This window comes from Oncorhynchus mykiss, chromosome 19 (genome assembly GCF_057628025.1).
Source record: "Oncorhynchus mykiss isolate SJ-2025 chromosome 19, ASM5762802v1, whole genome shotgun sequence".
NCBI classification, from domain to species: domain Eukaryota; kingdom Metazoa; phylum Chordata; class Actinopteri; order Salmoniformes; family Salmonidae; genus Oncorhynchus; species Oncorhynchus mykiss.
Window position 1 is genome coordinate 16733480 of NC_143040.1, and position 24582 is coordinate 16758061.

The 24582-nt window shown below is 44.1% G+C and overlaps 2 protein-coding genes across 3 annotated transcripts in view; one reads left to right on the top strand and one right to left on the bottom strand.

Annotated features, from left to right (window-relative positions):
• Nucleotides 1–463, bottom strand: part of LOC110514596 (TBC domain-containing protein kinase-like protein) — a 63279-nt gene extending 62816 nt beyond the window's left edge. Inside the window, exon 1 of the mRNA XM_090210241.1 lies at nucleotides 320–463. The gene's annotated coding sequence lies outside the window, so the exon portion shown is untranslated. The remainder of the gene's footprint in view (nucleotides 1–319) is intronic.
• On the top strand, nucleotides 427–23583 carry LOC110534563 (aminoacyl tRNA synthase complex-interacting multifunctional protein 1). 2 transcript variants are annotated; one of them, XM_090210260.1, is made up of 8 exons: nucleotides 427–588; nucleotides 861–999; nucleotides 6990–7132; nucleotides 9143–9256; nucleotides 11410–11577; nucleotides 14016–14215; nucleotides 18444–18612; nucleotides 23175–23583. In XM_090210260.1, the coding sequence occupies exons 2-8, from the start codon at nucleotides 893–895 to the stop codon at nucleotides 23339–23341; spliced, it is 1068 nt and encodes a 355-aa protein (XP_090066386.1). In that variant the 5' UTR covers nucleotides 427–588; nucleotides 861–892; the 3' UTR covers nucleotides 23342–23583. The 2 variants fall into 2 exon arrangements, with proteins under 2 accessions (XP_090066386.1, XP_090066387.1); XM_090210261.1 differs by lacking the exon at nucleotides 861–999 and having other exon boundaries at nucleotides 439–588.
• The last annotated feature ends 999 nt before the right edge of the window (nucleotides 23584–24582 follow it).

Consider the following 24582-nt stretch of genomic DNA (forward strand, 5'->3'; position numbering starts at 1 on the left):
CAGGTGCAATGTAGCTAAAATACAAGTTATATCACAGCTTTTAAACGCAGAAATCATTTCAGATAACACAAAATAATGGTTACCACACAATTTCATATCCACTTCATTTACTTTGTCATCTTGTACAAGCATTACCTAATAGTGTATTTAGGGAGGCATATAACCGGTTTGTATACAGTAGAAGTGGATACAGGCAGCTAACTAAATCGAAAACTATCGACAGTGCTGCAGTTAGCTTGTACAATAAGGGACGCAGTATGCTGAAAACTTTGAATGAATAAAACAGCAACAACTTTTCGATTTTTGAATGAACACTTACGTTTAGTGAACGTCTGTCCTCATATCCCAAAAATTCTGACCGTAGATTTTATTTGTATTTTATTTTGCATAATCTTCTCTTTCACGGGATGCTGTGAGCGGCTGAGAGATAACGTGACCGATTACGTCAATTTTCAGCGACGAAGCTCAGCTTGTCAAAATGATTTGTAAACATTGCGACCTTGTTTAGCAATCTACCGGTGTTAGTAGCTTTTGGTTACATGTATCTATTGCTTAGTGTTAATTTTGACAAACCAAAGGATATAGCAGGTATCTTACTTTATCTGCATGTCTTTATTTTCTATGCCTGATCAAATCTCATAAACAATGTTTTTACAAAAATAACCAAACATTCGTAGTACGATTCTTGCTATGTTTTTATTTTGTATTAGCTCGAAATGTAATTTACTAATTGCTTCTGAATGTGAAATAATGTATACATTTACTGGTTACGCAGGCAATAGCAAGTTATCCCAAAAAATCCTCATGATATAAACTGTGCAACTGCGGCGCATATATCACATTTCTAATCATATGGATAGAGATTGCATGTTAGAAGGCCCGAGCTAGCCAGATGGTGTGCAGACCAGTGACACTGCGCATGGGGCTACGTGGGTCTTTTCTCGAACAGCTGTGGGTATTCGAAACGTGTCGGTCACAGGCAGGCGGTCACAGTTTGATGTAAGTTGAATGCATGTTTATTTCTGATCTTTAGTATATTTTTCAAATCAGCCAGTTATTTCTGAATTCTTGGTATTTTAGAGTTAGAACGATGCAACCCATATTGCTAAACTGAGCTAGCTAACGTCAATACTGTTATTTCACCACAGATACAACTATATAACTAACGTTAGCCGGCATGTGCACACGTTTCCTGTCAAAAAAAGCATATGTATACTTTCTAGGAACTTCATTTACCAGACATAAAGTGAAATGGTGCCCTTGCTATGAAATACATGTCAGAATATTTTTTTGTTGTCAAAATCACACCAAATTCTTGTGAAGTTTGACAGCGGGCTGCCATTAGACCACGTACTTCATGCGAGACGTCTTACACAGCAGGAATATGTTGCGATTTGGGCAAAAGTTGGACTCAAATGTACATTTGATAGCGAGGGACACATTTCACTTTACGTCTGGTAAGTAGAGTTCCTAGAGATTATACATGTGTTTTTGTTGACAGGAAAGCCGGCTATAGTTGGATATTCGATGGATATTCCCCAGTAGTTTTCCTTACGTTCACCAACATCAGTTACGGTCAGATCAACCCTACTCCTCGGCCAGAGCGTCCTATGTGCGATCTGAACGCCCCGAGAGTGAAACGCTCTGAATTTACGTATGGGCAATCGGAATTTACAAACGCACAGAGCACATTCTGGCACTTCAGAGTGAATTTAATGAACACACCCCAATACAGACTCCCGATGTTGTGTCCCAAAGCTAGGTAGCCTTGTCAGCAACTGTCTTTTCAAACATAAATGAACAGAACTACCTAGTTACAAAAAAATGCTCACCAAGTGTCAAAGTACAGTAGAGGCTGTGAAGGCATGTAAGTAACAAGAATGTCCCTAGTCCCAGCCAGAACTGTCTTGGCCAGAACCACAACATTAAAACAATTGGAGAATGTCATGCAAAGCACTGGTTTCTGTCAAAAACAACCCCATTATTGTCCCAAATCATTCTAATCTATCAAGTGATTGATCTGTTCAGAGAGCAGTTAGAAACATTTTACTGCAAGTGCACCCATCATTATATATGTGAATATCAGTCCCAGAAGTAGACCATGCAGTGCATCAATTATTTCCATTAAAGTCTAAGCTGTTGTAATAAGCTAACATGGAATTGTTTTAAGAAGGTCATACCATGTTTCATTCAGCTGTTTGATTTTTAATTTTAGGACCCCTTTAGGTATCTGGAAAAATATTTAAAATTATCTGATAAATATTGAATTTGAACTTTACTACAATAGCCCATAGAAACACATTGCATAACACAAAAAAATCAAGTCAAGAAAATAAATGGTAAGGAATAAGGTTTGTGACAAACACTGCTGTAGGTCTGCCACCTTCCACCGCAGATGTGGAAGGCCGACATGAACGGATGCGGTGGATTGAGACGCCCCCCCTGATAGCTCTAACTTAAACTGACAGACTTTGATGGGGCTTTACATTTTTTTTTCTTATGTTACTTAGATTGACACATCAGGTACATCAATGGACTTGAAATGCCCAAAACACTTTGGACAAACAATAAACCTATTGGTTGTGTTCTTGCTAAAAATCCAGCTCCCATTCAGTAAGTGACGGGTTATACTATGCCTATTGGGCAACACAACCAACTGGTGCTGTGACTGACTCTTTTGACCCCATCCATGTCTTTCAAAGCCAATGCCTATTGAGTGATGACATTATGACCGCAAGAAAGCCAGCCAGTGAGAGAGTGATGGAAAGGCCAAGCCGCAGTTGAAAGATGCACTTGATGTGTGTCCTCATAAGAAAAGCCTTGGTCCCTTTTAAAGTGTTCAGATCTCTGCTGGCCTGCTGTGGTCCACACTGTTCTCATTGCCTCGCAGACAGCCTGGTGTTTCATCTCATCTACACACACCCCTCACAGTGGAGACTAACGGGTGCGTTTGTAAATTCACTCTGGACGCTCTGCTCTGAAATGCGAGCGCTCTGGTTCGAGTGTCTTGAGCACTTGATAATGACAAATTTACCAACGGACAATCTGACAACACTCTGAATTTACGACCGTCCAGGCTCTCTCTGCCGCTCCAGAGTGAATTTACAAACGCACCCTTAATTAAGTGAGGCTGGTACACTAGGTCATGCCCTGATGGGTGTTCACCGCCACCAAACCGGGATGGGAGGTGAAGGAAGGAAAACAGAGGAGGACCTAGGCTTACTTCTACCGCCACACAATGCCTTAGTACTTCTGTTGTCACTGTTCCCCAAAGACAGATGAAAGGGTACACATACTCTGAGGTCTCTTGCTTATTATGCTTTTCTCACTATCAGCCAACTGGGAAAACAGGCCTAGTACAAGTAGGAGCAGGTTCTATCAGCCAACTGGGAAAACAGGCCTAGTACAAGTAGGAGCAGGTTCTATCAGCCAACTGGGAAAACAGGCCTAGTACAAGTAGGAGCAGGTTCTATCAGCCAACTGGGAAAACAGGCCTAGTACAAGTAGGAGCTAGTTCTATCACCCAACTGGGAAAACAGAGCTAGTACAAGTAGGAGCTAGTTCTATCAGCCAACTGGGAAAACAGGCCTAGTACAAGTAGGAGCTAGTTCTATCACCCAACTGGGAAAACAGAGCTAGCTTCTACTTGTACAATGCCAATCATCCAACGCCTGGGTTATTCCTTGAAGATGGTCTTGTGTCCGTTGTGTTGTCCATGTTCCCCTAAATGAGGTGAAAAGAAAAACAAACTTTCGGGATGAGTCAAGCATTTCTTTGGCATGTCGTCTCTTAGACCTTCCCATAGAGAATCTGGAACAAGGTATTGTTTAATATCAGACTAGGCTATATTATATTGGCCACCAGCTGACCAATACGTTATTCATCATTCTGTCTTCTGATGTTAAGTTAGTCAAGACTCCCGAGCGTTGGCTATTTGACTAGTATAGATTGGTTGTTGCTCCTTGACATTCAAATGCCTACATAGACTGTTCTCTCTGAAACTGCACGGAAAGCGGTAGCGATGCACCAAGTCTGGGACCAACATGACCTGGAACAGGTTCTACCCTCAAGCCATACAACTTCTAAATAGTTAGTCCATAGTTAGTCCAGTTCGTAAACTATTTAACTATCTGCATTGACCCTTTCTGATTCATCACATATGCTGCTGTTACTGTTTATTATCTTGTTGCCTAGTTACTTTATCCCTACCTATATGTACATATCTACCTCAACTACCTCGTACCCCTGCACATCGTCTCGGGTACTGGTACCCTGTGTATATAGCCAAGTTATCATTTCTCATTGTATATTTATTCCTTGTGTTATTATTTCTATTTTTTTTCTCTACATTGTTGGGAAGGAAGTAAGTAAGCATTTCGCTGTTAGTCTTCACCTGTTTACAAAGCATGTGACAAATAACATTTTATATGATATTAATAGGACACCAGTCATATAGTAGATGCCGACGGGAAAGGGATATGATTTGACAGCTGCTATCTGTCTGTCACGTGAGTACCAATCTCCCCTAGTCCTCTTTGGTTTCACTCTCCATCCCACTCTCCCAATACTAGGATATTACTGCTAGTGACACTATTACTGGTAGTGATACTTGATTCTCCATGGCAACAAGGAAAACACAAAGCAGACTTACTCTGTGGTCCTTTAATTAAAAAAAACTACTGTATGTCAAATATGGTGTGCTCCAGGCTGGAAAAGAAACATGATTCTGGGTGACAACATCAAGCTGCTTGTTTCCAACATTAGGACTGTTTTCCACAGGAAATTCAATCCGCTTCATCTTCTGTTTCTTCGCCATGATATCGCTGAGTATCGCCATACTGGTGTCCTAACAACCAAAGTTCGTGGAGTGTTCAATGTTTCAGTTGCAGAGTAGAAGTGGTTTTGGAGCCAGGTCTAGACTTGTATAGACTTTGAGTTGGAAGTGATGATTGTTATGTTTTATCCTCTCAACCAATGTGCCCGCGTGCAGCTCACCTCGGACTGCTAAAACTGTAACTTAAAGTGGGTACCACCTCAGTGTTCACAGTAAACGCGTGTTGGAAGTTTCACATAACGCAACGTTAACATTTTCGCTCCGCAGGCCTGAAATTTGCTCGGTGCAGAAAAAACAATGAGATGGAACATTACTTTCAAAGCAGTTTTAGTTCCAACCTTGTGCTGCCTTGTGAATTGAATGACATCCAGAGCCAGTTATGATCAACTCCTCTGTTAAGCTATCTGCTCTGCAGTGTTGTCCAATGTCCACGGTAGGGATACTGACCCCTGGGGGACTCCTTTTTTCTGCCTGGAGGCCAGGCCTGGGATGCTGTCAGAGGTGGCTCGGCAAGGCCCCACCGCCCCAGCCCCGGGGCTCATTTTCAGGAGTTCTACAAAACAGCCCTATAGTGGCGCTCATAAAATCTTCCACCACAGAGCCCAGTTAAATCGATTCCGAGCCTTCGAGCAAACAAACTTCTTTGATCCCCTATATTATCAACTCCAGCTCTTTTTGTGTTTCTAATTTCCTCATCCCTGACTGTTTTGTTTTCATCTCGCTCCAGCTGTTGTTTCCCAGCGCCACCCTGTACTAGGCCTATGTGTTGGACGTTTTCTTCTCCTCCCTTTTCGCCTGAGCCCTTGTAAAAATCCCTCTCTTTTCCTTTCCTTTGTCAATGGGAGAGGATTGCCAAAGCCTGTACATGTCCAAGGCACATTACACATTACAAGAAAAGCCCTAAAAGCCCTCGTCCAGCTGGTTGAGTGGCACGAGGCTGTTGTTTGATCCCTTTTGAACTTTAAAAGTATCCCTAAAACCAAACACACACGTCGCCGATGATGTCTACAATGTGATTTTCCCATTTCTGCCTGTAAAGGGAAAAAACTGAGCAAACAACAAAAAGAGAGAGAAAAAATTAATGTAAAAATAAAAAACTGTTTATTTCATTTATTGTCATATGGTTTAGCTTTTTTGCTGTGTCATTGAATAATTCGGTTTGACCGAGTTGACCTGGAGCTTGTCGAGACAATTTTTAGGTTTCCAGACTCTGCACTGAGAAGAAACAGCTCCCTCCTTCCAAATTGCCAGAGAGGGGGAATGATCGAGGGAGGGGGAAAAGAAGGGATAAGCTAATTTATTGACTTATTTTTATGGCTATCAACATTTTATCCCCTGATTATTATCTTTCAGCTTTTCCCCTTCTACCTACATGTACATTGTACTTCAATCAATCCCCTAACCAAACCTACATGTACATATTACCTCAATCAATCCCCTAACCAAACCTACATGTACAAATTACCTCAATCAATCCCCTAACTAAACCTACATGTACATATTACCTCAATCAATCACCCCAACTACTCGGTACCGGTACTCTGTCTGTGTGTGTGTGTGCGCGCATCTCCTCATTATTTTATTGTGTTACTACTTTCTTTTTATCCATTTGTTAATTTTCCTACTTTGGAACTGCATTGTTGGAAAGGGCTCATTAGTAAGCATTCCACAATAAAGTCTACACTTGTTGTATTCGGCGCATGTGACAAATAAAATTAGATTTGATTATCTCTGCATTGCTTGTGGAAGGAAGCCAGCCTCTTGAATATGCCAGGCAGATGTCCCACATGCTCTATTATTATGAGCTAACATGCCTGTGTGCTGTAGCAGCAACCCAGGATTCTCTTGTGGTTGTCTTGTCTTTGGGATGCTTCCAACTTCCCAGGTTCCCTGATGATATGAGCGTATATATTACTTCCCTCATGTTTTAAATGGCTGTGCTGTACTGTAGCACAGAAATATAATTCTTACAACATACTTTTCCATTTAAGTGATAGGTGGATTGCCACAATTATATTTCTCATTCTCTATTTCTCATTGTGCCTTGTGTTGGGGTTGCTTTCCCAAATTCCAGAATGTCTCTCTTTCAAGTTTGTCTTGTACTGTAAATACCTGTGGTTCTTTCTCACTGGTAGGTTTTGTTTTCTGGTTCTAGGTTCCTAGTAACACGCTCCCTACCCCTGGTCAAGATGTCGGGTCACACTCCCTCCGTGATGAGGCTGGAACAGCGGGCAGCCGAGGCCGACCACATCATAGACTACCTCAAACAGCAGGTCCAGCTGCTCAAGGAGAAAGCCAGTAAGAGACACCAAAAGTGTGCACACACACAGAGACACACACACACACACAGACACAAGCAAACGTAGAGATTAGAGGTTGACCGATTATGGCCGATTTAATTAGGGCCGATTTCAAGTTTTCGTAACAATCGGAAACCGGTATTTTTGGACACCGATTTGGCCGATTGTTTTATTTTAATTTTTTTACACATTTTATTTAATATTTATTTAACTAGGCAAGTCAGTTAAGAACACATTCTTATTTTCAATGATGGCAGAACGACAGATTTTTACCTTGTCAGCTCAGGGGATTCAATCTTGTAACCTTACAGTTAACTAGTCCAATGCTCTAACCACCTGATTACATTGCACTCCACGAGGAGCCTGCCTGTTACGCAAATGCAGTAGAAGCCAAGGTATGTTGCTAGGTAGCATTAAACTTATCTTATAAAAAACAATTAATCAATCAATCATAATCACTAGTTAACTACACATGGTTGATGTTATTACTAGTTTATCTAGCGTGTCCTGCATTGCATATAATTGATGCGGTGTGTATTGTTGCTCCAATGTGTACCTAACCATAAACATCAATGCCTTTCTTAAAATCAATACACAGAAGTCTATATTTTTAGACCTGCATATTTAGCTAAAATAAATCCAGGTTAGCAGGCAATATTAACCAGGTTAAATTGTGTCACTTCTCTTGCGTTCATTGCCCGCAGAGTCAGTGTATATGCAACAGTTTGGGCTGCCTAATTTGCCAGAATTTTTACGTAATTATGACATAACATTGAAGGTTGTGCAATATAACAGGAATATTTAGACTTATGGATGCCACCCGTTAGATAAAATACAGAACGGTTCCGTATTTCACTGAAAGAATAAACGTCTTGTTTTCGAGATGATAGTTTCCGGATTCGACCATATTAATGACCTAAGGCTCGTATTTCTGTGTGTTGTTATGTTGTAACTAAGTATATGATTTGATAGAGCACTCTGACTGAGCGATGGTAGGCAGCAGCAGGCTCGCAAGCATTCATTCAAACAGCACTTTCGTGCGTTTTGCCAGCAGCTCTGCTGTTTATGACTTCAAGCCTATCAACTCCCGAGATTAGGCTGGTGTAACCAATGTGAAATGGATAGCTAGTTAGTGGGATGCGCGCTAATAGCGTTTCAAACGTCACTCGCTCTGTGACTGAGTGGTTGTTCCCCTTGCTCTGCATGGGTAACGCTGCTTCGAGGGTGGCTGTTGTCGATGTGTTCCTAGTTCGAGCCCAGGTAGGAGCGAGGAGAGGGACGGAAGCTATACTGTTACACTGGCAATACTAAAGTGCCTATAAGAACATCCAATAGTCAAAGGTTAATGAAATACAAATGGTATAGAGAGAAATAGTCCTATAATAACTACAACCTAAAACTTCTTACCTGGGAATATTGAAGACTCATGTTAAAAGGAACCACCAGCTTTCATATGTTCTCATGTTCTGAGCAAGGAACTTAGCTTTCTTACATGGCACATATTGCACTTTTACTTTCTTGCATTATTTAAACCAAATTAAACATGTTTCATTATTTATTTGAGGCTAAATTGATTTTATTGATGTATTATATTAAGTTAAAATAAGTGTTCATTCAGTATTGTTGTAACTGTCATTATTACAAATAAATAAATACAAATCGGCCGATTTTAATCGGTATCGGCTTTTTTTGGTCCTCCAATAATCGGTATCGGCGTTGAAAAATCATAATCGGTCGACCTCTAATAGAGAAGCATGTGTACACTCAATCTCAAGCAGAGTATGGGGTCAAATGTATTCCTCAAGTCGTTGAAATTCCTTCTAAAAAGACAATCATTTTTTGAGTTTGACCTCAACTCTACATGAGTTCACATTCTCAGGGCGAAGTAGCCTAGCTGGAGAAACGGTTTAAAGCCAAAGTTGGGGAGGGAAAGAAGCTGTAGGCTAAAACGAAATGATACATGTTTGGCCCTATAAAAGTCTGACAGGAGCTTTCTGTCTGAACATAGAGGTGCAGGCCACCGTCAGAGAAGAGAAGAAACTGATGGTGGAGAACACCAAGCTGAAGAGGGACATCGAGCAACTGAAGCAAACACTGCTGGAGAAGGAGAAGAGCAGAGGAGGTACGTAGTTTGTTGGTGACAGTGTTCCATCCTCTGTCACATCCTGTTTAACTTCTGCTAAGACCTCCTCTGAGATGAAATACTGATGCTGTTCAGACTGCGATTGAGAGGAACTTAATTTTTCCTGGGGGGGAACCTCGTTCTTCAAAGAACAGACGCCATTCCTTTGGTACGGCCTTGATGTTATCAACCACATAGCTATAGCTAGCTGTAGGGTAAAGTTCTCACACTTGAGTGGTTGACGGTGTCTGAGGCAAGTCATTAGCGACACATTGTTTGTTTAGCTGTATTAGTAACAGTCCTAGATCTTAATAAAATGCCTTCTCGTCTCATTCTAATATTACAACCAGACCTTTTTTTTTTTAACTATCAAAGTTCAAACAAATAATTGAACTCAAGTGCCCAAGTATGTCCATCGTTAGAGCCATGATGGGGGGTACTAGGCAACCCCCCCCCCAACTGCCAAAATCAAACGGCATGCCGTCTGCGTGACTGGCGGCGTACTACAACCCTGTTGTGATATCGCGCCTCTGTCATGCATTAACATACAAGGGCAAACAGTCTCTGATCATTAACATGTCAGTAATGGCTTCCAGAGAGGAGAACTAGGTGGTAAGAAACCAGAGGATTCGTACAAATAGGCAGCCCTCATCAAAAGGCTATCTCTACATGTTGGTTTTGGAGCGCTCAGGAATGTGTGCAAAAAGGACTGCAGGATTATGTTACGTTTTTCCACGTATCCAATTCCGCTGTTTATTTTTGGTGTTTGTTTCAATGGGGCTCTGTGATGCTGTAAAATAAGCTAAATCCCAGTTTTGTTATGGAGATGACTGACTGACATAAAGTGAAGACCTTCATGGGTGTCTGGGCGTTTTGAGCAACAGAGAACGACAGCATTTTTAAAAGGTTAATCACCATGTTGTTTTAAAGGTAAACCGTTTAAGTTCTGAACCTCAGCTCTCAACATTAGAGTTAAAACGTGGATACAGTATGACTTTACATCCAAACTTCAACCTGAGATGATGGGTTCCCCACCCAAAAACAATCTGGGGATTGATTGAGGAGATTTAAAACTACATTTTCTTGTTTTCCGAATTGCCATGGATGCTGTCATTTTCCAATCAAAACAAGCTTTAGGAGGCTGGTCTTTCCTCCCATTGGGTCTACAAATAAGGTTTTCTCTATCATTAAGCAGAATTATGTTGCTGAAACTAATTAGGCCAAGTACAACTCAATGAAGAGCCTTCATATCCAACGATCCCTCGCCGCCATTCTCAATTCAAAGTACCATCTGTCAGGGTGGATGGCTTCGTTATACCCCTTTCGTACTATCGTACCCACCCAAACCATACTGCCCTGGTTCGGATATTTTATTATTTCCTGAACGATTCCAGCAACTATGGTGGATGCATAGCCAGGCCAGCTCAGTATGGTTTGGCTCAGTAGTGTGAAAAAGGATGTTAATGCCTCTGGGTTCAAAAGCAAAATAGCCAACCTGTAGATATATTGTGTATTGGAACTTGCTACAGTATCGTACAGCCTATCTGAACGGTAATGCAGAGGAGCGTTCAACTCCAGTTCTGCTGGTTTTTATCCTTCCCTTATAATCAGCCTCTGATCTCCACGTTACAAACCAGTCCCCTGGATTCTAACCAGTAGCATCAAAATAAAACCAGCAGTACTGCTGTCACTGGAGTTGAATATCCTCACTCATGGCTCAGTGGGTTAGTTAGAGCATAGTGCCGGCAACCCCAGGGTTCTGGGTTCAATTCCCGCATGGGCCAGATGTACTTAATTCATGTATCACTGTCAACTGTAAGGCAACATTCCAATATCCATACTAGCATACCACTTAGCATCTGTCCAATATTGTATGCTAGTGTGACTATTAGACCAGAGTTTAAGGGCTCTATTCAATTTGCGTCGTGGAAATTCGGCTTCACAGCGGGATTGAAATTTAAAGGCAATGTTCCTATTTTAGCGGAGACTGCATTCATGGTAAACGCTGCTTATGTCGGCTCAATCGGAAATTACCTTTTAAGTTTGTATTTCAAAATCTGTAATGCTTCAGCTTTACAGACGGAATCGAGCCCTAAGTCTCTTTTGGATAAAAGTGTTAAATGAATCGTCTCTCTGTTTTTTTCCTTCTGCAGTGAGGGAGGTGGCCATGCCAACAGCAGGAGACTCGAGTGTCCAGTGTGCCTCCAAGTCCACACCTCCTCAGCCCTCGTCCCCAGCAAAGTCCTCCACCTCTCCTGTTGCCACTGCCAGCCCCCCTCCCAAAAACAGCGAGGGCAAGAAGAATAAACCAGAGAAAAGGGGTAAAGCAAAGCAAGAAGTGACTTGTTGTTGAAATTGCAGGGCCCTTCCACATCTGGGATTTCACACACTCATAATTGTCAAACCCCTCAACGTTCCACCACACTAAAGTGAAATATGTCATATTTGGGGTTTTTCAATTTGTCAGCAAAAATTGAAGTAGGCCTAAGCGCCTCTTCAATGACAATTTGAGTTGAAGTGCTCCATGATTTAGCTTTGGGATGGTTTTTGTCTGCACTTCTCTGACATTTCTTTCCATTTGGAACACAAGCCCTTGTCTTAGATCCAGAGTTTCCATCAATGCCTGGCTGGATGCAGTGATCTGTCTGTACTTTAATGGCCATTTGTGATTTCCCAGGCAGGTATTCTCCATCTGCATTTCTACTATCTGGCGATAATGGACGAAAGGCGCAAGGGGAATCTGCAAATAAAGGGGATCCGTTTCAAACTTTGGCCTAACGTTTCAATTTCCAACATTACAGACGGGCCTTTTCCCAAAACAAATGATCTTTCTCCGAAACCTTTCTGTGATTTATCCCAAAGTAGATTTTTAACCTTAATGATTTTAATAAAAAATAAAACAATGTATTAACTTGTTTCAGTGATGAGAGAATAGTCTTAGCAGAAGTGTCAACGCTGTAATGAGAGACAGGCAGAATTCCGGTTTGGATGTTTATATTTTGTCGATGCCATTCATCTTGAGGCTTTGCACATCCTCCCCAGGGCTAAACCAGAGATCCTCCCCAGGGCTAAACCAGAGATCCTCCCCAGGGCTAAACCAGAGATCCTCCCCAGGGCTAAACCAGAGATCCTCCCCAGGGCTAAACCAGAGATCCTCCCCAGGGCTAAACCAGAGATCCTCCCCAGGGCTAAACCAGAGATCCTCCCCAGGGCTAAACCAGAGATCCTCCCCAGGGCTAAACCAGAGACGCTCTAATGCAGTATAATATAACATGCGGTTCATTTCCTCAGTGTCGATATTAGATCTAAAAACGTGTTTCCAGCTAAATGATTGAAATGCAGCAGTGTTGGGTTTTTATTCTTTTGAACTTTTTTGGGTTTATTGTTCAAATTATATTCTATTTACAATAAATCAGTCGAAGCCTCGTTCCACACAGACGTCAAACTCATCTGGACTAATTAACTGTCACAGCAACAAATTGGGAATGATCTTCCCCAGATTATTTCCAAGGTTCTAATTCAGAGAAGAAGAGAATGCTTTGTGATGTAGACTGAACCGGTTTGTATCTGGCTTTTCTGACTGCCAGATGTCAATGGAAAACAGAGCAGTAAATATCTGATAGTGTTTGGTTTTTTATCTCCACTGTTGTGGATTGATTTGTTTTAGTACGTGTGGATATCCTCGTTTCCACACAAAGGCTTTGATGTGACTGTGTTCGCACCTCTTCTAAACAATCAACGCCTGTCAATCAAATAAATCAGCCGGCCCGCGGTGTGGTGCACTGCTGCTCAGGGGCCAAGCGGATGATGTCACACATCAATACGCTGTTTTCGTAACATTGCATACGTTTTTAAGTAGGTAGCCCAGAGGTTAGAGAAGCGGACCAGTAGGTTGTTGGTTTGAGCAATAGGGGAGTCGAGCTCCCAACTGGAAGGTTCTCACCATCTAGGAAAGAAATGAAGGAGATGAGACTAGGAGACGAGACCACTTCATACTATCCACCCCATATCATTGGAAGCGTCTGGCACGCTACAACACCCTAGTATCCATGCAGAGCGTGTCGGGGACTATGTTTTAACAGTGGGTATTGATATTGGTATTTGCTTTAAGTCTCCTCAGAATTCTGGTGAGTTGTGGAAAGTAAATGTACTATTATTTAACGCCTGCGGTGATCAGTCAAAAATGCGTCGCAGATTTGTTTTCACTTTGGGGTAAATTGGATCAGAACAGTCAAGATGGCTGAACCACTCAGCATAGTTTCCACACAGACTAGGTTCAAATGGATCCTAATGAGTCCCCGGGGAACACTGCCATAGCAGTGGGCTGAACATAATCTCAAAGAAGTCTTGCATTAGATGCCTGGAAAAAATATATTCTCTGCTGGACCTTTAATGTAATAAAGGCAGGGAGTCAGTATGCCATCCTTGAACCCAGTCCAGAATACTATACCTGCTGTGGCAGAGCCTGTATTGTAGCTTATATAATATATACCATTTGAACAGACGCCTTTATCCGAAGCAAATTAGTCATGCTTGCATACATTTTACGTACGGGTTGGTCCTGGGAAACAGACCCACTATCCTGGCGTAGCAAGCACCGTGCTCTACCAACTGAGCGACAGAGGACCACAGTCACACAGCTACAGAGGACCATAGCTTTGTCAAGAGCTACTTTACTACTGACTTAACTACAAGTTCATAGTGTGTGTGTGTGTGTGTGCGTGGTTTAACCCTTTCCTCTCTGTGTGTCCTATCACAGAGAAGGGAGAGAAGAAGCCTGCGGCCCCCCAGGAGGAGGCTAAGGTGGACGTGTCGCGTCTGGACATGAGGGTGGGACGCATCGTCACGGCCGAGAAGCACCCGGACGCCGACTCACTCTATGTGGAGCAGGTGGACGTGGGAGAGGCAGCCCCCAGGACGGTGGTCAGCGGGCTGGTCAAGCACATACCCATAGATCAGGTACTGGAATGCACAGCCGAGTACCAACACAGTCTAACACCGGCTACTGCCCAACCAAATGTCAGATCCGCTCTGAAAAATCAGATCAGCTCTGAATAAGATCCGATGTGAAAAGATCTGTTTGGTCAATTGGGTTACCTGTCTAAATGCAGCCAAAGAGCCTCATAATGTCAAGTGTTCACACAAGGCCTGTGTCAGTCAGACAACTCATCCGGTTGTTACCAGTCCATCTCATCGGGTTGTTACCAGTCCGTCTCATCGGGTTGTTACCAGACCGTCTCATCGGGTTGTTACCAGACCATCTCATCGGGTTGTTACCAGACCATCTCATCGGGTTGTTACCAGACCAGCTCATCGGGTTGTTACCAGACCATCTCATCGGGTTGTTACCAGACCATTTCATCGGGTTGTTACCAGACAAATGCCCCTTTGGAATGTTTTGTGTGTCTGGAACCCAGTCTGTCCATGACAATACAGAGTAAGACTGTTACTGTACTAAACAGGTACTGGGAGCTTAACGGTCATTCAGGAAGACTTCGGAGGCTGACCTAGTAGACTACAAAGCTCTCTACATGCTTTTGGTAGTCAAATAACATTGGTTTTAAAGATTGCTGTTTTAACACTACTGTGGGTTTTTTTTGCCTTATTTTCACTACAATAAATTGAGCTGTTTTTATTGGGCACACGGGTGCTATAACTCTGGCTAGCCAGGGTCTTGTTCTGGGTTTAATAGCCCATGTAAAGTAACTACTCCAATGTAGTCTGTGTCAGGGTTCACGTGTAGCTTTTTAATGTCCACGACGTAGGTTTCTGCACACAGACTTGGTTATTAGTTAGTTATTGCCCCGGAATTTACGATTTGTCTCTGAGACGCAAAAGTAATTTGTTTGCAGTCTTATTCACCTAGCAGAAGTCCCCAGTTGCTCTTTACAATCAAACCTATTTTCTCAGTTTGCCTCTTTTGATTCATCTCCAAAACATAGTGAGTCTTTGTACATCCTGCTTAACATAGACAATGTATAATCCCTATAAATGAAAGCACATGCACGTTGGACTCTTTGTACCCAAACACTGTCGGAGTCATATATCTATGCTTCTATGAGAAGAGTAATTGGGAATTACGTTTTTTTATTATATTTTTATATACATTTATCGTAAGACTTGTAGTTGCGTAGCTCTCTGCTACATTACTAAGCTAGGGCCTACATTTGTTTGACAGTCATTTTTATTGCATTTTAATGTACGTTCTGTAGTTGAAGGTTGTTGAATTGGGAAGTGTTTCTTCACCACTTAAATAACCTTTTTTACTGAGACATTTGTCATAAAGCCGTAGTCAATTACACAGAGACTCCAACACAGTCCAAGCACATGCCCTGTAATGACTAGATTTCATTTTGGTCATTTAAAGAGAGAATGCCTTCTTCCTTCCACACCGGGGCTTGACGAGCAGCCTTCTTGCTTCCACACCGGGGCTTGACGAGCAGCCTTCTTCCTTCCACACCGGGGCTTGACGAGCAGCCTTCTTCCTTCCACACTGGGGCTTGACGAGCAGCCTTCTTCCTTCCACACCGGGGGCTTGACGAGCAGCCTTCTTCCTTCCACACCGGGGGCTTGACGAGCAGCCTTCTTCCTTCCACACCGGGGCTTGACGAGCAGCCTTCTTCCTTCCACACCGGGGCTTGACGAGCAGCCTTCTTCCTTCCACACCGGGGCTTGACGAGCAGCCTTCTTCCTTCCACACCGGGGCTTGACGAGCAGCCTTCTTCCTTCCACACCGGGGCTTGACGAGCAGCCTTCTTCCTTCCACACCGGGGCTTGACGAGCAGCCTTCTTCCTTCCACACCGGGGCTTGACGAGCAACCTTCTTCCTTCCACACCGAGGCTTGACGAGCAGCCTTCTTCCTTCCACACCGGGGCTTGACGAGCAGCCTTCTTCCTTCCACACCGGGGCTTGACGAGCAACCTTCTTCCTTCCACACCGGGGCTTGACGAGCAACCTTCTTCCTTCCACACCGAGGCTTGACGAGCAGCCTTCTTCCTTCCACACCGGGGCTTGACGAGCAGCCTTCTTCCTTCCACACCGGGGCTTGACGAGCAACCTTCTTCCTTCCACACCGGGGCTTGACGAGCATCCTACTTCCTTCCACACCGGGGCTTGACGAGCAGCCTTCTTCCTTCCACACCGGGGACTTGACAAGCAGCCTTCTTCCTTCCACACCGGGGCTTGACGAGCAGCCTTCTTCCTTCCACACCGGGGCTTGACGAGCAGCATTTGGACAAGTAGAACCCACAGTTAACAGAATCCTTAATTTTCCTTTCTCTTCAAGTCATTAATTGTGTGAGAGTCAACGTGACGACAGACCATGCATACAAGACATTGAGCCTTCCCTGTTTCAAGGAACATACTGGAGTTTGACGAGCGACATGAGGAGTAAAAAGATAAACACTTTCACTGGCAGCCACGTTTGAGGGCCCACTGGCAGCGACGTTTGAGGGCCCACTGGCAGCGACGTTTGAGGGCCCACTGGCAGCGACGTTTGAGGGCCCACTGGCAGCGTGTTGATTTGAGAGCCCACTGGCAGCGACGTAGAGGGCCACCTGGCAGCGTGTTGATTTGAGAGCCCACTGGCAGCGACGTAGAGGGCCACCTGGCAGCGTGTTGATTTGAGAGCCCACTGGCAGCGACGTAGAGGGCCACCTGGCAGCGTGTTGATTTGAGGGCCCACTGGCAGCGTGTTGATTTGAGAGCCCACTGGCAGCGACGTAGAGGGCCACCTGGCAGCGTGTTGATTTGAGAGCCCACTGGCAGCGACGTAGAGGGCCCACTGGCAGCGTGTTGATTTGAGAGCCCACTAGCAGCGACGTAGAGGGCCACCTGGCAGCGTGTTGATTTGAGGGCCCACTGGCAGCGACGTAGAGGGCCACCTGGCAGCGTGTTGATTTGAGAGCCCACTGGCAGCGACGTAGAGGGCCACCTGGCAGCGTGTTGATTTGAGAGCCCACTGGCAGCGACGTAGAGGGCCACCTGGCAGCGTGTTGATTTGAGAGCCCACTGGCAGCGACGTAGAGGGCCACCTGGCAGCGTGTTGATTTGAGAGCCCACTGGCAGCGACGTAGAGGGCCACCTGGCAGCTTGTTGATTTGAGGGCCCACTGGCAGCGTGCTGATTTGAGAGCCCACTGGCAGCGTGCTGATTTGAGAGCCCTGGCATGTTTGTCCCTTGTACGTTGGCCAGAATAAGGAAACTTTGGAAACTCAAATTCTAGCGTGTTTGGATTGTGTTCAGTTTTAACCTTTGACAAGTGATTTCAGGCCTCATTGCCATTACATGAATTTGAATGTCAACCCCTCAATTGAGAAAATGACATAATCACAGGGTGAGAGTAGAGCTGTGACATACACTCACAAAACTTTACTTCTGTAGTCCGCACATCCGACCGATTTACAAAACTGCCGTCACATACCTCACACACATACACACACACACACACACACACACTTTCCCCGCTAAGAAAATGGCGCTTGAGGGAGAAAAGCTGCTGCAAGAAGGCTGTCAAAACAATGTGTCACACTGAGGGGAATGTATGCAGATTTATGTCAACATTTACTTTTTAAAAGGATGTTTCCAAAATGAAGACCTCATTATTTTCCTAGCTGTGACACGCACCATGACACTGTATTCTCTCCATCCTCTTCTCTTTTGTTGGAAATGGCTTCTGGCCTTCTCAGAGTTTGGGTAAACCTCCAAGGTCACTCCAGAGACATGAAAGAATAATGGCTTTTTTTCGCCTCGCTCTTCTTGGTTTCTGAAATAAGGCACACCATACACGCAAACCATATGCCGCCGAAGGCAGTCATTTTACATGACAAGATTGGACATGGGGGAACTGTGTGAATAGGATTCTGAAAACCACAGTACTGCAAAGAGGTTGAGAGTGGAGACCACACCAATCAGTGTTTTCTTTACTCCGTTTTCTCTTCTCAGACCAATCAATCAAGTCATAAAGTAGGCCATTCATTCTGAAGACCGCACTGTAAGATGCCCTGTGTGGTTTGTACAGAATCAAAGCAGCGCTCCCTAATCTCTCTCTACTAGTAAAATACGTGTTCTTTATTTCAATACTTTGTCCTCTTGTCTGTCAGAAGAATGTTGAATATATGTATTTAATGTCTCTGTATCTCAGTATAGTTGTAAACCTTTTCCCTTTCTCTGATTCCTCCCCCCCAGATGCAGAATCGCATGGCGGTGCTGCTGTGCAACCTGAAGCCAGCTAAGATGAGAGGCGTGGTGTCCCAGGCCATGGTGATGTGTGCCAGCTCCCCAGACAAGGTGGAGATTCTAGACCCTCCCAGTGGTGCCGTGCCCGGGGACAGAGTCATCTTCCAGGGCTTCCCAGGTACTATAACACCCCTGACCATCTTGGCCCATATCCACAGAGTCTCAGAGTAGGAGTGCTGATCTAGGATCCCTTTGCCTTTTAGATAATAATGAAGAAGATTGTATGGACAGGTCCTCGATCAGCACTTCTTTTCTGAGAGGCTTTGTGGATATGGGCCCTGACCTCTAGGGTCTACTTCATCAGCCTGGTTACACTAGACTGAATGCTGCACTCAATGGGGAGCACAGTGTTCAGTCTGGTTTAGCCAGGCTACTTTATCGTACCCTCTACAGCTCAAGACCTGCTTTTGACTAAGCTAATAACCTGTAACCAGGAAGTGACTGCCCCCCCACAGCCTTGTTCTTTTATGATCTTCAATGTGCAAAAACGTGGCATGATGGTCTTCAAGCACAACAACTTCATAAAGGGCATCTGGTAGAAGTAAATCATGTTTTATATCTATCTTAAATGACTGCGTTTTCATGAATTTGATGATAGAATCGCAACGGCCATTCAAAAAAGCATGGGAAACGGAAGTGAAGCGGAAGTAGCCGTCACTTTCACAGGGTATCCTAACCTCAAACACTTCACATATATCTTTATAAAGGGGGGGTTGTCAAAGGTTTATAAACTGAACAAAAATATAAACGCACCATGTAAAGTGATGGTCCCATGTTTCATGAGCTGAAATAAAAGATCTCAGAATGTTCCATATGTACAAAAAGCTTATTTCGCTCCAATTTTGTGCTCAAATTTGTTTACATCCCTTTTAGTGCGCAGTTGTCCTTTGCCAAGATAATCCATCCACCTGACAGGTGTGGCATATCAAGAAGCTGATTAAACAGCCTGATCATTACACAGGTGCACCTTAGGCTGGGGACAATAAAAGGCAACTCTAAAATGTGCAGTTTTGTCACACAACACAATGCCACAGATTTCTCAAGTTTTGAAGGAGTGAGCAATTGGCATTCTGAGTGCATGAATGTCCACCAGAGCTGTTGCCAGGGCATTTTATGTTAATTTCTCTACCATAAGCCACCTCCAACGTCATTTTAGAAAATTTGGCAATATGTCCAACCAGTCTCACAACCGCAGACCATGTGTAACCACGCCAGCCCAGGACCTCCAAATCTGGCTTCTTCACCTGCAGGATCATCTGAGGCCAGCCACCCTGACAGCTGATGAACTGAGGAGTTTTTCTGTCTGTAATAAAGCCGTTTTTATGGGGGGAAATTAATTCTGATTGGCTGGGTCTGGGCCTGGCTCCCAAGTGGGTGGGCCTATGCCCTCCCATGGCTGTAAAATCCATAAATTAGGGCCTAATGAATTTATTTCAATTGATTGATGTCCTTATATGAACTCTAACTCAGTAAAATAGTTGAAATTGTTGCATGGTGAGTTTTTATATTTTTGTTCAGTATAAGTAGTTTGTAGACCAATTATTGGTTAGTTCATCTAGTTGGTTCAAATCCAGGCCATGTCACGTGGGTAACTGAATTAAATGTGGTAAAGTAGTTGAAGGCTTGATGTTTGCCATTCCACTGGTTAAAATGAAAGTAGCACACAATGAGTGTGGTACGAAGGTGGAACGCCACGTCAGCTTTAGCTGCATCTGGTGGAATGGGACACAGCCAGTGTGCTCGAGTCATGAATGATTTATTACCAACAAGCCACTTCAGATGACCCAAGGGGAAAAGGACTGAATGCATTGCCCTGAGCATAATAACATGGTTGGTATTATTGCCTTTACATTTGTACATGAAATGACGTGAAGAAGCAACTGTCCTCTTGCCATCTTGCGAAGGGTAACAAAGGCTTTTTTCCCCTTCATATCTTTGAAGAGAGGAATCACAAAGCCTTCTCAAGACCCCACAGAGTTTTCCTGTTGCAGCGTTTACTCCCCTGTTCTCTTTAGTGACTGGAGCTAAATGGACTGTGACTGTTAACGGAATAGACAAACGAATCAACTCCCTCTGACTAAAGTGTAAGTCAGGTCCTCTTTTCCCACAATCCCACAATTAAATGTCAAGTATTTTGTATTTTTTGAATGGTCGGACCCCAGTAAGACTAGCTGCCTCCATTGGTGTCGGCTAATGGGGATCCTAATAAATCTGAATCCACAACCAGGGGTAGGGAGTTTAGGAGGCGGGAGAGTACTAAATGCCTTGTTCAAGGACCTTGGACTGGTTTGATTCAGATGCAGAGAATTAAAGAGCTCTTTATACCAAATCACCCAACAAAACACAGCTTATGGGACTCATCATCTTTAACAGAGTGACGATCCACTATCCCAGTGCCTTTTAACCATACTCCATGTTCAATGTCATGCCTGGGAAATGAACAGAAACCCGAACTAGAGGAGAGCCTGCCTGGACGTCAGAAAATGTCCAACCTCATGCCTCGCCTGGCGTTGAAGGGGGAAACCCACCACCATCAATGTGACTGTAGATTTGTTCATGTCAGGAGCTAATAAGAAAATCTAGCTGTGGGGCTGGCAAAACAAAACGTTTTGGGGGGGGGGGGGGTGGAGGAGGGGTGAGGAGAGGGGTTGTGAGTCGTGCTGTTGTTGGTAGGGAACAATAACTGAACTGGGAGTTTCCCTGAGATAGAGAGGCTGTGGCGATAGAGAGGGAGAATATGGACGAGGGAGTGTCCATCACACAGACAACCTTTTCATCTTCTCTCTCCTCCTCTCTTCTCCTTCCATCTCTCGTCCCCTTTCTATTCTCCTCTCCCCTCTCCTTTCTATTCTGCTCCTTTCTCTTTTCCTTCCCTATCCTCTCTCCTTTCTCTTCTCCTTCCATCTCTCGAGGGATCCCCCTCGTAAAACAAGGATTTTTGTCCGACTACGCACGTCAATTAGAGCCACATTCAGGTTGGTCGCACAGAGGGACCACAGGATGGCAGAGAGGAGAGGGGGATGGAGGGAGGCGGGGGTGATGAGCAGGGGTGCTAAGGCGGTCTTGTCGGTTCTGTTTCACACCTCTGGGTCGTTAAAAAAACATAGCCGCGGCGGTGATGGTAAACGCTTTTCCAAATGGGATGTTGTTTACAGTGAGGGATAAAGGATGATGGACTTGGTTTTAGTTTCATTCCCTCTCTTATTTTGATGTCAGCTTTGGTCCCCCAGAATAAGCCTTCCACGTCATAGAATATCCAACCTCATGCCTCACCCGACTTTGAAGCGGGCAACCCACCACCATCAATGTGACTGATTTGAGATTTGTTTTTGTACCGGAGCTAATACAAAAATATGGTTGTGGGGCTGGCAAAACAAAACGTTTTGGGAGGGAGTTGAGTCGCGCAGTTGTTGGTAGGGAACAGTACCTGAACTGGGAGTTTCCATCAGGACTGGAGCCTGCTGACATCAGCCTGGGTTCTCCTTTCATCTCCTCTCACGGCCCCTCCTAAAGCTGTTTGTTTAACGAGCGATCCCACTAGGGCTGTGGCGGTCATTCAATTCCCAGCGGCCAAAAAAACGTGTTTTTTACGACCCTACGCACACAGAGAACGAACACGGAATGGATGAGAGGAGAGAAGGAAGGAGGAAGAGGGGGAGCTAAGGGGGTCTCGTCGGTTTCTAGCTGTTCTGTACACTGCTCTGGGTCGTTAAAAAACATAGCCGGGGCGGTGATGGCCAACGCTTTTCCAAACAGGATGTTGTTGACATTGAGGGATGATGGACTATTATTCCCTCTTTTTGACATTCCTTCTCTCTTATTTTGACGTCAGCTTTGGTCCCCCAGGATTCCAGATTTTTCTCTAGATTTTAGGGAGTTGTACTGTTTGCAAAATTTGAGATTTTCCTATGAACTTTGCTAAACTTTCCAGAATTGTGCACCCCTATTTTTATAGTGACATTTCTGTGCTAGCTAGTAGCACCAAGTCAGTGTGGATAGATAACAGTAATTGCTCACACATTCACCAGCCCAAATGAGCATCCGGGTTCCTGTTCAAACTGTAGAGGGTGTCAACGCTGCCTCGTCACAACTTGTGTGCGACTGAGGGAAAATTCGACAAAAACATTTGCACGTCTTCCAGGATGTTTGTGATGATGAGTAGGAAAAGATCACACCCCAACAGAAGCACATTATGAATCCAATGTGAAGTGCCAGTTATGAATCCATACAGATGCCAAGTAATATCCAAACACTGCCAATAACACAATGCTGAGGTAATGAAGAACTCCCTAACTCCATTAGTTGTCGACAAACATGGCTGTTGTATCCGTTTTGAATTAGCGCTAAAAGAGTAAAAGCTTCTGTAAAACTTCTGGTTCAGCTTTGTTTACGTTTCAAAATCGACACGACGCCCAGGAAGTACTCCAGCAGCACAAACCAGTGGTCTTTCACAAGGCTACAGATAAGCTAGCAAGGCAGATAAAGTGTTGCCATTGGAGTTGTCATCTACTGTGGTTGCCCCTAGAGACGTCATGTCATTGAAACGAAAGAGGCACGTTCCCACTCCAATTTTATTCATAAAAAGATACAAGCGATGCACAATGAGATATTCAAAAAATCTAGTGCATAATACCACTGCATTGCTCCATACAAGGTGTTTTTCTCTCCTATGTTTTCCAGGTGAGCCAGACAAGGAGCTGAACCCCAAGAAGAAGGTGTGGGAGGCGGTGCAGCCGGACCTGAAGACAGACGGCCAGTGTGTGGCCAACTACAAGGGAGCCCCCTTCGAGATCGCCGGCAAGGGAGTATGCAAAGCTCAGACCATGAGCAACAGCGGCATCAAATAAAGGAAGACGAATGCAGAGGACGGAGCCGTAGAACTAGAATGGTGGGGAAAAGTGGGATTGGGAAAAGTGTGAATGACTGCTCCAGTCACTTTATTTCTATAGGTGGAACTAGCGAAGGTCCTTGTTCAGCCTGTGGAACTGCTACTCATCCATGGTGCTGAAGGGTGATAGTGATGATGTCAACGGAGGAAAATGAAATGTTTTGAAGATGTTCAATAAAAAGGTTATCCGTTGGTCTTTAACTCGTTGCAGTTGATTTCTTTCTTTCTTTTTAAAAATGTTTACCCCCTTTTCTCCCCAATTTCGTGGTATCCAATTGTTAGTAATTACTATCTTGTCTCATCGCTCCCGTACGAGCTCGGGAGAGACGAAAGTTGGAAGCCATGCACCAGCGACTCCTGTGGCGGGCGGAGGCCTGATCAGTTGATTTCTTGTTTGGTTCTTCTTTATAAAGCCTGACGTCTGTCGTACAAGACTATACAGGCGTGTTTACATCCTAGAAATCCTTTATAATCCTCTCTAGAATTATTAACTCATCCTAAAAGTCACTTTTGTGATTTATTAGTTTGGTTAGCGCTTTGATTTATCTGGTTCGTTATGAGCCGAAGGGGAGAGATGGGGATGTCATTCTGCAACGCCAACAAACAGACGGATCAATTTCACAGATGCTACGCAGCAGGGTTTTTGGATAGCGTGCAATTCCATGGTAACAGAATGATGCTAAGTTTGGTAACAGAATGACTGTTTGTGCCGTCACAAAGTGGAATTGCCCTAGTACTGAGTCCTTCTACCACCATTCCTGTTCTCACAGTCATCACCCCACTCTTCAAGGCTGTTGCTCAGCCCAGTTTTTCAGGATCAAAGTATCCTGTGTTGTTTAATTCTGTTCCTCCCTTCAGATTTGATCCCTCTGGGCTTTTGGATCAAACCAATCTGAACTAATCTCTTTCAGTGGTACCCCTTCATATGCTACAGCTAAGGTCATGTCCCATGATATGACATGCACTTGTATTGCCTCGGTTTACTTGAAGGAATCTAATGGTTAACAGAATCACATGTTACCCATTCTAAACTCAATACTGGATCATTTTTATATAGATGACATGTTCTGAAAAGAAGGCTCCTGGTACCAGTGTCATTTGCCTGGTGTTACCATCCAGCCATATCCAGAACATTTACAGAGTTTCCCTCAGGAAAGACCGTCTCCTACCATTACAACACACACGCATTCCACGACAGCA